Here is a 15363-nt window from a genome sequence, read left to right as displayed (position 1 = left end):
CCTTTTTTCGCGAGAGGGAGAGAGAGAGAGAGAGAGAGAGAGAGAGAGAGAGAGAGAGAGAGAGAGAGAGAGAGAGCGGCACGTTTGCTCGTTTAATTAATGTATCGTTTTATAAGTCGCATCCATTAATACAGAAGATTGTACAGATCGTAATTTACGAGGACAAGTATGCCAGTCGATTATGGAGGAAAGTTTTAAATATTCATACCATTAAGTCCGCGCGGCGGAGCCGATAGCCGGCCGATTAAAGTATATGTATATACTATATATATATTAAAATCGGTTTCGCGCGTGCAGATAAATCGCTAATCCGCGTACGATGAACTGCTGCTGCTGCTCTCGCGGACTCGATTAAACATAGGATATGTATATAATTGCGATTTCGGCTATAGCTCGCGCGAGGAATTCCCCAACGAGGAATTATACACAACTCGTCAAGTGATCAGCCGCGATATTATATGAGAAGATGCAAAAATACACATAAATCCAGGCGCACGAGTCTCTCGCTTATACGTAAGTGGAGATGAGTCGCCGGGCCATTAATAAAAATCCAATTATTAAAATGAAGCCCGAACGAGAGAGAGAGAATTTCCAAGTTAATTGATATCGAATTTTTTCGACACCTAATCCCCGTGTCTCAGCCTCTCTCCCGCATTTTTCAAAGATCGAGCGTGTGTTGCGATCGCCCCATGAATATTCATAGAGCGCGAGCTGCTATATAGGCAATAAAGCTAAGCGAGCATAAAATCCAATTAGCGCAAAATTAATACCGTTGCACACGTGCGTGAGCTGAACACAACAGTTTCTCGATCGACTTGTCGCTTAATGTCTTCCTTATGCAACACCGTTCGGTCGTGATTATCCTGATAATTTATGCAAACAATCGCAGAAACATGAAGCTTAAATATTGTTGCCGGCGCGCGTGAAGATTTGTAAATAACACGCTCGAACATCAGCGTCGTTTAATTAAGCAATTACGATTACGCAGATCAGAGAGAGCCAACCGATCGCCCAGATAAGCTTCTACTTCTTCTCCTTGTTATTCTTAATTTTACAGAAATGTAAGAGAGAGACTTGCGTTCGTAGTACAGCAGCCCGTGCGAATAAGGTACTACACTAGTCTCGGTTAATTACGAGAACCCACAGATCGCGCGCGGACACACGGGACCGGATCTATTACGAGCGATTACACTGCTATTAGTTACCTACCGGGTGTTCCCTCTCTTTCTCTCGGGCGCGATGCCGCAGAGAAGACGCGAGGAAAAAAAGTCGGGAGGGAAGCTGCTAAATCGAGGGGACGATGATGGAGAAAAATGGCGAGTATGATCGAGCGCTTTATGCTCTCGAAAATAAAACAGACTAGTGTGTGCTTAATTGACTTCCACGGCGAACTTTCTCCCGATATTTCATTTGTAATTACAAGCTGCCCGGTTATATGCGTAATATAATGTAACGGAGAGACTCTTTTTTCTATCGTCTGTACGAATAGGCTAGGAAAATTTATCGATTTGCATACGAATAATGCCTGATGGGAACGAAGAGAAAAAAACCTCTCGTGTGTGTGTGATGGATGAAGTCGGGTAGAAATTTCATTAGGCTGATTACTTCGGTGCGGAGCCGTATGTAAAAAAAATTCGACTTTCAAAATACGACTATTTCAATGCTTAGCTGTGTGCATACACAGGCGGGCATAAATCGAGTTTCCCGGGCGTTAACGATCGGCGCCGCAAGAAAGCCACCGCGAGTAAACAGTTTTGACATCGAGACGAGATTTACGAACGATTTGTCAATGGTTTTTACAGTAATTATACGAGCGAACCAACCTGGTGAAGACATCCGGGTAGTGCGTCCTGGAAAATGCCTTCTCGAGCTCCTCCAGCTGAAAACTCGTGAAGGTTGTCCTATACCTCCTCTGTTTTCTCTTGGGTGCAAAGTCATCGACGTCGGCTTCGCTCTCGGGACTTGTGGGGGCCGCCCTTGGGTGGGCTCCTTCCTCCTCCGGCCGAACGTCGTCCGTCGAGATGCCCATCTGCTGGCCTTGAGCCGGCGGCCCCGATGATGATGTCGTCGTCGTCGGTGACGGTGAGTGCAATTGTTGGTGGTACTGCTGCTGCTGGTGGGACACCTGGGCCAGCTGGCTGACGACGACCTGTTGCTGCTGACCCGCTTGGCTCACGCTCGAACTACTTGTGCTGCTGGCCGGGCTTGTCTGCGAAACCACGTCGCTGCTGCCCCTGACTGTGTTGTCTGGAACAGGTGAGGGAACGAGTTTGTTAGTTTTATCAAAGTTTGATGATATTACAAAAAAATATGATCTCGATGTATCAAAGTGCGATAATATATTACATCAAAAATAGATCTTGTTATAATATCGAAGTTCGATAATATTGTATCAAAGTTTAATCTTGTTTTATCAAAGTTTGATGTTTTTATATCAAATCCCAGTAAACGACTCCAACAAAACGGTTCGTTTAATTGAGTCGTTAACCAGCACGCGCGTGTGCGTTCGCTATACCTATAAACTCGACTCGAATCGATTATCAGTAAAAGGAGCTTTCGTATCGTGTCCATATCGAGCCGCAGTCGCGCGCAGGGCAGCTGAGTAATAAATTGTTCGGAAAAGTATGTAACGAGAGTGCAAAAACGCGTATTTTATTAGCACGACCGGCGAGTTTTCGCGCAGTGATTCGCGCGACTCTTCTGGAAACTGTCACACTCTTTCGCTGACTCGCGCACGCGGCTGTGGCAGCCTGCAATTCCGACTAACCACCGAATTATCGCTAATTAGGTTCTGCGAAGGCGCAGGAAAGGATCTGCGGTCTCGTTTCCGTTCCTGTGTGCCGACCCACTGCTCACGACCTCTCCTCGGTGCAAAGCGACTGTTTACCTTCACTTTTTTCCAGATATCTCTTTCTCTCTTTCCCTTATCTATAGATACTACTGGTGTACAGTGTATGCACTTCTATATACAGCGTATATCGTTAGGCTTCGTTATTATTAATTTTCGCAACAGCGACAACGCTGGGTATATAACGAGGGCAGGAAAAAACGAGGACCGGATTAAAACGTGCGCCGTAGTGTATAGAAGTAGCGCGTATACGTATAATAAAAGCAATTATTATTATGATATAAAGAATGTGTACATAAAACGTAATCAAGCGAAAATTTCACTTTATTACTCCATAAAACTGCTAATCACCGCGTCCCCCGTGAAAAAAGAAATAGAAAGTCGAAACATATAAGGCCGCGCTTATGCACACGATCGCGCCAAAGCTCGTTTAATCGTCTCGCGCGCGCGCGAGAGCTGCTGCGCGGCTATAAGTAACGATCGCGCGCGCGGCGCATATTCCCCGACCTCCCGTCAAATTGCCAGAAAGGAGCGTCGGTAACTCGTTTTTTCTCCCTCTGTCTCTCGATCCTTCGTTTCTTATTATTTTGAATTTATTATTTCTTGACTGCGCGCACACACACGATATTAGAAACACACACATCCACGTAATGCTGGTGAGATTAAAGCAATTACCGCAACGACTTCCTCGAAAGAACTGGTTTATAAAGAAATTACCGACTGTCAATTACCGGGGGATTTTACGCACTCCGTCGGTAATTATTGCGCAGCGCGCGAAATTAGAAATTGTTTGATAATCGCCGCGCGCTCGCGCAGCGAATGATATAAAATTCAATTTTTGCGCGAGAAAATCCAGCGCGCGTGAAATTGCGCGGTTATAAATACACAGCAGCGGTGGCAGCTACTTGGAATTAATGAAAATCCCCCGAGAGCGTAATAGAGGTCGCCCCGGTGTGCAAGAATCCTACTACCGAATTCACGCCAATTTCGCGTGCGGCGGCGGTGCTACAAGGGGGAGAGAGAGAGAAAAAAAAGCAAGCGGCAAGAGAGGACCGGCACTAATTTTGTTGTTTTTCGAGGTAGCAGCGTCGGCTATTAGTATGCGTGGTCACCAACGCGCTCGGCCGCGAGCATGTGTATACAAGATAGCCTGGCGAGGAATCGCGTCGAAGAAGGAGAAGGAGGAGGAGGAGGGGAGACGAGACTGCTCAAGCCATTCCTTTCACCGACCTTGCCGCGTTAATGATCCTGCGAGCGAGGCATCGGCGGCGCGGCAGAAGTAGCGAGAACCCACACCTCGGCTCAGCCGCAGAGTAGCAGCAGCAGCCGCCGATTTGCCGATCATGTAACGCGCGCTCGATTTGCTTGTAACGACTCGGCTCATTTTCACTCGTGATCGACGCGCTCGATACTTTGGATTTTCTTTCTCTCTCTCTCTCTCTCTCTCTCGCTCATCGTCGTCATCTTCTTACACACAGCCGCGCTTCGCGGTTTTCTTCGTCGATTTTTGTCTCGCTACCGACGCCAGATGGCGCGCGTGAAGATAACGCCGAGCGCTCTCGCGAGAGCTGCCTCTATTTCTGGATTATTTTATAATTTGCCTGAGCGATTTCTCGCTCCGGCTATACACGCGGGAGATAAAATATTAATTTAATTTCGCCGCGTGTATAGAGCTGCTGCAGCTTCTCTCGTGATTTATTTTACGTAATAATTTCTGGGATGAATTCCCGGCAATCATCGAGTGCCATCTTATCCGTTTGACGAGAGCAGCTCGATTAGCCTCGTGAATTTCCAGCGTGATTTTTAGAGAAGAAAAAGCCGGCGCAAAAAGCGCCGATTTTTTACCGATCTCACGACGCGATCGGCCGTGATGGGTATTCGCCGTAAATTCCTCGACAAAAATCGCGCAAGAGCTGAGGCTATACACAGAGGTATCTCATACACCACTATAGTCACTTACTCTCGCTCTCCCTCTCATCGATAGTAAAAGTATATACTCGCTCGCGAGGGAGAGAGATCGGTATATATATACGGCGCTTTTAATCGGCTCGATTTATCGGAAATGAGATTATAATGCAGGTAGCCGGGGCGCGCGTCGTAATGCGCTACTCTCTCTCTCTCTCTCTCTCTCTCTCTCTCTCTCTCTCTCTCTCTCTCGAAGACGAAGAAGCGGGCTATTTTATGTCGTGCACATGGTAGCCTCACGGCATTAACTCGCCTCCCTCCCGGCGTTATTAACTGAAAATTACCGAAACCAAAATCTAATTCGCGTAAACACTGTAATCTTGCGTATACACTCGCGCGAGCGCAAGCGCACGCAGGCTCTTGCGTAAGTTGGCTATATGCTCTCGCGCGTAATGGCCTTTTTCGAAAAATTGCGCGTTTGCCCGATTTCTGATTATGTGCAGCGGCGGCGGCTCTTGGAGGACGTGTGTGCATGCGTTCTATATAGGCCGTCGTCTATAAGTGGCGAAGAATTCGAAAAGTACGGGTATTAGGCAAAAGTGGCCGCTGCTGTATTGGGAAACTCGGTATCTCGTATCAAGCATACGTGGGATCGAAAATGATTCTCGATCCTTATTTGATATTTTATCTGCGGAAAACTGCGGCGCGGAGAATATCGCAACTTTTTTCAAGATTGATTATAACTTGCTTTACTGGACGCATTGTTGCAAAGCGATGAGTGCATGCCGTTGATGCGAAATTAATTATAGCGCTTATTTCTCGATTCCACTGATTAGCGGTAAACAAAGTTGTATAATTACTCCGAGCCACGTGTGTCCGAGAGAATCGATTAGCAACAATAACAGCCTCATATACGTACATCAGCAGGCGCGATCGTCACCTCGCATTATCGCAGCGCGAGCAAATGGCTCTTGTCACCTTAAAAGCACAGGTCTCAAATCGATAATCGCAAAAGCCATCAAAGAGAGCAAGCACTACTCAATTCAGTCCTCAAGGCCGTTGACAAAAGGAGAAAAGCGGATTTATACGTATAAGCGATGCAAATTAGCCAAGCGTAATAAACTAATTAGCCGACTCATTGCTACCACTTACTACCGGCGTTACATGGACTATACTCGCGGACTGGCCCCTTATCGGAATTGCAAATGCTCGCTCGCGCGCGCGCGCCAGCCACGCCGCTATATACACTAATAGACGCATCAATGCATCCTCTGCGAGACAAGCTTGCTTTCGCTCGAGCGATCATCGGGGATAGCTCTCTTTTCGATTGCTACCCGCCGATAAGAGCTCGCAATGCAATTACGCGCCTGGCGAATTATATCAGCGCGGCTATTTCAGACCTGATGTCGTGTATAGCGTGTATATGTGTATAGGGTTAAGGAACTGCGCGTGTATGAAAAATAATAAAGGCGCGCGCGCGACGACGAAGAAAGAGGCGCGAGATTAAGAACAGCCGATAGCGCTGAAAGAGAGAGAGAGAGAGAGAGAGAGAGAGAGATATTTACCTTCCGGATACACGTAATGTTTGCGCGGCGGATGTGAGTTGTCGGCTTATCTTCTTCTATCGCGATTATTTCATATCGCGCCGAACAATGAGAGAGGATAATCGGCCCGGATGAGACATCGCGCAGCCGAGCCCAGCCGATGACGGATGCGCGCCGATTTTCCGCCCTTTTAAGCACTTCGCGCGTGCGCGCGCCGGCATCCGGTCTCCCAACCGATTTTTCACTTTACATATAGTATACTTTGAAGTATAAGTTGAAGTCAAAGCGTCGATTATAAATCCATCAACGCGCTAGTATCGGAGCTGTGCGGAGGAAAAATCGGTTTGCGGTTTCCATCCGATTTTTTCCCTGCCGCTGGAAGTGCGCACGAATCTTCAGCGTGTAAGCGTCAATTTAAAACACATCAAGGAGCTCTTCCAAGGCTGGGCTGCGCTGAAGCAAATTGATCCGGATTCTCGAGGGAAAAATCGGTTGCGGCTAGGCTAGAATCTAACCGATCTCGCGTTAATTGCGAATCCGCTCTCTGTCAACGCGCGCGGTCTAACGTTCAATTAGAGCGCTAATGGAGAGGAGATTTCTCGCCGCGGAGACGATAAATCCAATTACATAACGGCCGCGTAATTAATTTGCGGGCGCACGCGCGCGCCGCCGAGAGATCGGTATGTGTGTGTACGTCGCTAATGGCGCGATTGGTTATTCAGTCGAGCTATTATAGTCCATGTGGTCGTCTATCTCGACGCAACGAAAGGAATTTTTAACGAGAGACGAGACGAGACCGATCGGTGGCGCCTGCGAGAGGCTTTATCTACCTGGAAACATTTAGGTACACATCTCCGAATTTGTATTACCACGTTTACTGCTTCGACTTAGATGACGACGATACGAGGAAAAAAGGCTTCGAATCAGTCGGTCGGAGATAAAAGGTGAATTTTTTTGGTTTTGGAGACCTCGACTTTGATTATTTTTACTTGGCCGACTGTACAATTTTTCGGCGCGGACAATGGAAAACATCTAAACACTGTATTATATCAGCTGTATATTAAAAATCGACCTCGCGAAAAGCCACCGCCACCGAGAGCGAGAGAGTCCATAAAACGCAGTCGTAAATTTTCAGCGGACTCTGAAAAATTTGAAGCGCCGGCCGAACATCAAAAATCCATTAATTGTAGGAACCTCTCATAATCTAAAGAAGTTAGATATCCGGCCGCGCGCGCGCGCGCTCGGCAATAAAACGATGAATAAGCTCCGCAGTGACAACATCGACACGCGCGATTCAGGCAATAAATATGCCTCTCTCTCGCTCCGAGAACGATCCTAGACCTGCTTTTATAAGCGGCAAAGACGACGCCCCGTATATTTACCGATTATTATGTTGTAAAGATTAGCATGTAAATTGGAGCTCCGACGTATCTCTCTGTGTATTCGAGAGAGACGTATACTCTTATAAAATGTTTGCACTCTCCGTTTTACGAGCAGTAAAAGGAAAGGCCAAACAGAGACGGAGAAAATGAGGAGCGAGTCGTAAAAAAGGAAGTGATGCCGCGCGCGAGAGACGAGACAAAGAGAGGAGTACAGATATAATTATAAAAAGTCGCGGAGGATGAATTGAGCGAAGCATCGAGGGATAATACACTCCGACAATGTATACGTTTAAACGTCCATCTATACTCCTAGATTAGCTCGTAAATGGAGTAGTCGCGCGTGTTTTTCTATTGCCGCATAAAGTCGCGAGATAGTAGCTCCGACGAGAGAGAAGTGGGATCGAAAGTATACGCTCTCGGCTTAATGATCTGAAAAAGCAATTAAGTATCGGAGCTAAATGTGCCTTAATCTGGCTTGACGCGTTGCTTGAGCTCTCGCTCTCTGCCTTATTCCGGTGATCTGGATCGCCGGCACGTTCTGCAAAATAATGAGTCGAATGCGAAGAAAAAAAGGAAGAAACGAGCTGCTCGGCATTTTTGACGAGTCGACAGAGATGAAAATTCGATTTCGATTAAAAAGATCGATCGTCAAACTAAATAATGCTACAGCGACGACTCTTATCTCTTGGATGTTTGTCGTCGCGTCGGATTAGCCGAGTGTGAAAATCGACGAAGGAATTAGAATCGCGTCTCTTTTGTGTAATGCAACAGCTGCTCGTCGTAAGAGCCACAGCCGTCGTGAATCATTGTAATTACACAGCGACGATCCGCGCAATCGAATAAAATCTATCAGTATACTATCGAGAGGTGCCAGTTCGAATTTACAACACGTAACGCAATGACAATATCCTCGCGGCCGTAAAATCAAAGACAATAACAACAAAAAACATTTCCCCTGTCGTTGGGCAAACATTCGGCCGCTTGTAATAACGCATTTCGCTTAAAATCAACGGAGCAACGAGGCAGCAGAGGAAGCAGGCAATAATAAATACGAAACGACAGAGTAGCTCTGAGGAACGAGAGAGGCAGAGAGAAAAAGAAACGGTAGCCGCAACAGGTTTAGAAGCCAGAGCTGAGCGGCTTTAATGCGCCGATTTATTTATGGATCCAATAATTTATATTGTTGGAATTCGCTCGCCTTCACGGATAATTGCTCGCGCGACTGCGCCAAAGTTAACGATCGCTGTTATGATTGAATTTGTCAACTTCGGATACGAACCGGCGTTATATCGTACTATTACGATTTCAAACTTATTAAACATCTCGTATCACACGCACACACACACGCTTTAAAAAGACGAAAAGAGCATTGAAAATACAGGCAAGCGCGCAGGCAGCTCATTACGCAGTTTTTAATTACGTTTGTCATGCTTAAACGAACTTCCGCGATAATTTGCATAATTGATGTAGTCGTTCGAGCGCCGCGTTACATTGTGTTCTCTCTCTCTCCCTCTCGCTGCCGATCATATGCGCTCGCGCGAGCAAAGCGAAGCGGATAAATCATACCCGAGTAATTACAGCCGGTCGAGAGCTGGAACGTGAAAAAAGAGAAATAAGAAAAAAAAACCGACACGCTTTTCTCGCGCAGAGAGGCAAACAAATTTCGCCCGGATAACATCGGCCAAAAATCCACCAATGGGCAGCTTTCGACGATTCGCTGCTGCGGACCGATCGGCAAGAGATAACGATATACGCGTAAACGATCATTAGCGGTCACGTCCTGAGAGAGTGCACTGCAAGAGATGATAAATCACGCGCGCGGCCCCGTTCGAGCGAGTGCTCTTACGGACAATCGGCGAATTAGTATTGGATGCGTGTAGGCAATTACGAGAGAGAGAGAGAGAGAGAGAGAGAGAGAGAGAGAGAGAGAGAGACTGCGCTTGAGTGCACATGCCCATTCACGGACGGCTCGGGCTCCGATGCTGCAAACACACGCGTTAACCGATGCGCGCGAGGCGTTTAGTAGCTTTTGGCCTTCTCGGCGTACGTAACCTCGAAAACGCGCTTTGAATTTCCCGCCTAAATTTTGAAGTGCGCAAAATATACGGTATGAAGGTATTTTTCTTCGGTGCGATGAAATCAGCGCGCTTTGCGCAAGCCCTCCCCAGCATTCGATTATTAAATCGTGTCAATCGCTTAGTTACAAAATATTTCATTATCGGCCATTACGGGTGATTTAAAAATTACCATACATCTGCACAATCGCTGCGCGCGCGCAGCTCGCTCGTTTAGTGTCCGCATAAATTACCTCTTCTCTCTCTCCTATACACACACACACACACACATATGTATAATGATACGCTTGCAGCTAAGAGAGAGAGAGGGCCGATCTCGAAAATTGTAATCGACGGAAGTAAATATAAGTACAAAATTAGGTTAACTCGCGCGCGCGTGTGTGTGTGCACGTTTGTCGCGCGTACACAATCCGCAGCCTTTTTTTCTCATTTTTACATAAACCGCCGCTATTTTTCCCTTATTTTCTCACGAAGCGACGACGACGACTTAATTGCGCCGAGTAGCGCATGTTTTGTTGATTAAATTGACGACCGACAAACGCATTTATCTCGATGAATTATACCATATACACACGAGCTCTTATGCGATAGCTATAGGATTGAATTCCGCGTATGTTCGTATAATTGAATGTGTAATTTTCGCAAATGCGTCATCTATAACGTAATTCCCGCGACGATTTGATATTACAAATACGCGAATGGGTATGCAAACGAAACAATGTTGCATAGTAGGTTGTAAAAGTGTAGAGATTTTCATGCGATGAATAATAAAACGCGGCTAGCTTGATACGGGCACAAACATCGTAGCGATTGACTAATGAAGTTTTAACGACATCAACGTTCTTTAAATCACCGAAGCCGCGATAAAAACAATAAACGCGAAACTTTCAGCCCGACGTCGAGATCACCGCGTTGCATAAGTTTTATACGCTATATACACAGACTCGATCGTAAAGAAGAGACGTTCGGTCGTACGATTGGCTAAGGATGTATCGAAGTAGTAGTCGCAGCGGCGGCAAAAACTCGCTTCTTTGTAACAATTCCACATACAAATACATACACGAGCTTTCGTTAACGAGCGGATGATTAGTCGTCTTTTACAGATCATGCGCTGGATGTTTGCTGTACAAAAAAATATTTATATACGAGAGCAATAAATTGCGCGAATCAAAGACGTGTATATATTCCTCTTCTTGATTAATAGCAGATAATTAGCTTTTTTGCGCCGGCCTTGTAATTGTTAATAATTGATCGTAATCGCTATTATGTCTTTTTAATCGCATTAGCCGCGCGGCTTCGTCTCGTCGTTGCACAAGAACAACGGCGACGACGAAGAAGAAGCCGCTGCTCTGTGTCTCTCCGGAAACGCGAGAGTATCTCAGCTCCCGTGAGTTTTTTCTTATTTTTTTTTCCAGAGCAGTAGCGCGTCTGTAGACCGTAATTTGCGCATAATATCGCCTATGCGCAAGAAAACATAATAAGGAAGGGATCGAACTTTGCATATAATCGCTGCGATCAACGACTACATAGACTGAATCGAGCCGAAATTCACGCGAGATCGAAGAAAAAAAATCATTATAGCATCATGCAAATCCGCTCTTTGTTGTGCGTGTGCGTGTGTGTGTGTGTGTATAATACGCGACGAGATCGCTGCCGCAATTTACTCTCTATTCCTGGCCGACGACGACGACGTCCTAGATTAAAATCCGGGGCTACCAGTACACTACCACTACGGTTAATTATAATGTAATGCGAAGATTGCTCTCCCGAGCAGATTAGACTGCAGTGTATACAGCGGAGAGAGTGCAACGTGTCAAGGACTTCTCTGCGCTATATACACACGGAGAGTATAGGCGAATGTCTGACGTTTGTTCGAATCGAGGAACATCGCGAGTTAGAGAGAGATCCGTTCTAGTCGATAAGATGGATGGAAAATAGCTGCCGCTGCTGCGCTAATCAATTTACCCCCCGACAATTGATTTCAGTATACTGACGCGGAGAATCGCGTTAATCCGCATCGTGTACGTATGTATATTACACAGACAAGGGAGAGCGAGAGCCGAGTAGAATTACACACACACACACACACACACAGCTTCTCTCGCAGTTATTTGCGCGCGAGCAGAGGCGAAAGAAAAAAGCCGTTTAAATTACCACCTTAAAAGCGGCAAATTGACTGCACACACACACACGCGCGCGTACACACTGTGTGTTTCATCATTGCGTAACCACATATATTTACGCTCATTGTGTGAAAAAAAAGTAAAGACGTGCTCGCTCTCACATCAAAACGTGCGCGGCCTGAAATTATTCATTCGCCAATTGACGCTGCGAGCTGGGCTGGATTGCATTACGAGATTCGACCACAACTCATTCTCGCTTGGTGCCTCGCGTTGCTGCTGCTGCTGCTAATCGGGGTCCCTCTCCATTATGCAGAAAAAGGACGCTGCACTGCACAGCTCATTGCGCAACGACAATCTCGCGCGGCCGCAGAGGAACAATCGTGTGCTGTATAGCGCGCGAGAATTTCTCTCCGCGCCTCACCTCTCTGCTGTAGCCGATGACTTGCGGCATGGCGCACGAGGGAGTACTTGGACGCCTGTGTGTGTGTGTCCCATTGTTTGCGCGACGGCGGAATTATAATTGAGAGAAGATCGTCGTGGATAAACCGCCGTGCGGCAACTTGTCGCGCGAGATAGTAAGAGAGAGAGAGAGAGAGAGAGAGAGAGAGAGAGAGAGAGGCTTTGTCTTGGGGTATGGAGTGGATGTGGATAGTGGAAGAGAAAAAACGTGCGAAAAGCTCCGACACCTCCGGAGAGACAGATTTGCGGCAATTTTCGAGGCTAACTGCTGTAGGTGCAGTACTGTTAGGCTTTGACAGTTTGCGTATAATTTGTACAGTAGGTGTGAGTCGCGAGGTTGGGATTTTCAATAGCAATACGAACGTTGATAGAAGAAAGGAGAGACTAAAAGAACAAAGAAAGAGCGAAGAGCCCTTGCTATACAAGCCGGATCAAATTTTTCCGAGAAAGGACGCCGAGCGAATCACCGCAGCGACGCAAACTTTTTCTCTCTCCTTCTCTCTCGCTCCGTTCGTCGGGGGCAGAGCGCCATACACTGCGCGCGCGCAGGCCTGCAATTATTATTCAATTTCCGTAACTGCACTTATCTTAACTCGATGTCACAAGCGAGCGGCTGCGCGAGCAATTGCGTGGCTCACAATTAAAGCCCATTAGCCGCAAGCGGATCCTGGCGTGACTGCAGTGCTGCTGCTGCACCGACATTGCTCCGCAATTTCGCCGACACCCTTGACATTCTTGCACCTCTCTCGCTCCCGACCTCCTTGCACTACTCGCTCTCGTAATAGCGCGTACGTACACCTCATTGGGATCGAATCCGTGATTGACCATAAACTGGCCAGAATTTGGTCAGCTTATGGTCAATTTATCGTCAAGCTCGGGAACGATCCGGAGACACGCAAAACTGTCCGATAATTCATCAGAGGCACTGGCTTGTAGACCCGAGGTAGAGGGAGGGGGGAACAAAGGCCGCAATCTGATTTTAAGTAAGCTGAAGCAGGAGCAGCAGCGAGCCGTAATTACGTACCGGTAAACATTTTGCGGTGCGCGCGGCTCGATGCGCACCACGGCTTTTCGCTGTAACGCGATTAAGGAGACAAACGTCGCCGACTACGACGACGGGAGAGATCGGTTATCGCGGGGCCGAATGAGAGAACAAAATCTCGCGAGAAATTAGTCCCTCTCTTATAGGGGGACTTTTTACGCTACTCGGTATAGCTACTGAAGTAATTCAGCGAATTCTCGGGAGTGAACGCAGGCTTTACACAAAAATACCCACATTCTCTCGCCGAAAATCACGTCCGCGCGCAGGGGCCCTTCCGATCCCTTTTTCTCGCTATACTAGTCCTCAGCTCTCTCCGCGACATCTGCGAATACCTCGTCGTCGTTGGCTTCTCGGAAGACGCTGTACTCGCGCATACACACACGGCAGAATTAACCCGTCACACAGAGGACCAATTACTCGTGTCTGTGTCCGTGTGTATGTATGTGTGTGTCTATCTCTTTCCCTCTCTCTCTTCGGTGTCGACTCGCTCGCTCTCGTCCCCGTATCAGCGCGCCGGTAATGTGCTTGCCTTGTCCCCGATTAATCCGAGTCGCCGGGGTTCCAGAGAGATAGGCGACCACTTCGGGGCTCTTTACCGCATTTTTCGAGGCTTTTTCAGAGCCGAGAGAGAGAGAGAGAGAGAGAGAGAGAGCGTCTACCTGACGCCGCCACGCACACGGCGACTTTCATTTTCCTTCGCTATTTTATCGCCTCTCGAGACTCTCGGTGTATTACTTTGGTCGCCGGCTCTGCTTATCGATTTTATTAATTAAGCAATATCGCGCGAATTTTTCACCGCTGTGTACGCTGCAGAAATAATCCACGAAAACAGACGACAAAAGAAGAAGCGAAGGAGGAGGGGGAGAAGAGCAGGTTCTAAGAAGCCTCTATTAGCCCGGCGAGATTACGGCCGAATGTGAGGTCCATCAGAGAGAGAGAGAGAGAGAAAGAAGGAAGGTGGCGAGAGATGTCGCCGCTTACAAATAAGGATCTACGACTGCTATCGTGCGCGCCGACTACTCGCGTGCCTCTCGTGTCTCCAAAGTGATTCGACGAATTATACGAGCTGCGCGCATCGCTCTTTAATGTACCCTCTCTTCTTTGGCTACCTCTTCTTCTTCTTCTCTCTCTCTCTCTCCGCATTTTTCAGACAACGCTCGACATTTTTTATACGACTTCTTATCGCGGCCACGGCATTTCTTGCGTAAGGCAGCTCGTCGGCTCTTATTCGAGGAAGGCAATCCATCGAGGTTCCGAATTCCCCTGTCTAATCCGTTTACCGACGAGTCAATTCCTTCTCCTCTTGCGTAGGCCCGGTAGTTCTCTCCATGTACGTGTATACACGAGCGAAGGGATTGAGTCGTCGGTATAATTCAATAAAAATAATTCGCGAGCGCGGAGGCTATACGATATACACACACACTTGGTGAGAAAAAGCGAATAAGACTTTCCGAGCCATATACATCGATGTAGTCACGCCGCGTGTGCCTTAGATGGTCGAATTCCGGGAACCGGAGCGGCTCACTCGCGCGACCTTATATACACCGACAAAGAAGCATCTCGCGCGCGCGCGTGCGTGCGTGCGTGCGTGTGTGTGTGTGTACGCGGCTCATGAATTAAAACGGCGACAACACGCGCGCTTTTTGCGCCCGACGCAGCGGGTAATTGTTGCGCGCGCAGGTGCCATTAACTGCTTTCCAGCCACGTCCTACGCCCGGTTTTTCTCTCCCTCTCTCTCCTTCGAGCTGCTGCTGCTGCTGCGGCTGTGCTCTGATGAAGACGTCGATGGACGTGCGTGTGTATACAGGGGACAGCTGGTACGCGAGATGCATCTTCGATTTACGCGCGCGATCGTGTTTTATTCGCGGGAGATCATGCGCGGAATATTGCGCTTTTTGCTCTCGCACGCGGCCTTAATTACTACTCGGTGTATCTCGGGATTCTATATAACGTCGCGGATCGGGGCTTAATTGATACAATCGTCA

The 15363-nt window shown here is 47.6% G+C and overlaps 1 protein-coding gene across 3 annotated transcripts in view; it reads right to left on the bottom strand.

The window, feature by feature from the left end:
• Nucleotides 1-15363, bottom strand: part of LOC100123933 (homeobox protein aristaless) — a 71318-nt gene that overhangs the window by 12598 nt on the left and 43357 nt on the right. For all 3 annotated transcript variants that reach the window (XM_008209184.4, XM_032600254.1, XM_008209176.4), the window contains one exon: nt 1824-2247. In XM_008209184.4, coding sequence (XP_008207406.1) covers nt 1824-2247 — 424 coding nt within the window. The remainder of the gene's footprint in view (nt 1-1823; nt 2248-15363) is intronic.

Source organism: Nasonia vitripennis, chromosome 5, assembly GCF_009193385.2.
Source record: "Nasonia vitripennis strain AsymCx chromosome 5, Nvit_psr_1.1, whole genome shotgun sequence".
Lineage (NCBI taxonomy): Eukaryota > Metazoa > Arthropoda > Insecta > Hymenoptera > Pteromalidae > Nasonia > Nasonia vitripennis.
Note: the sequence above shows the minus strand (reverse complement) of the source record. Positions and strands in the feature narration are given on the sequence as shown.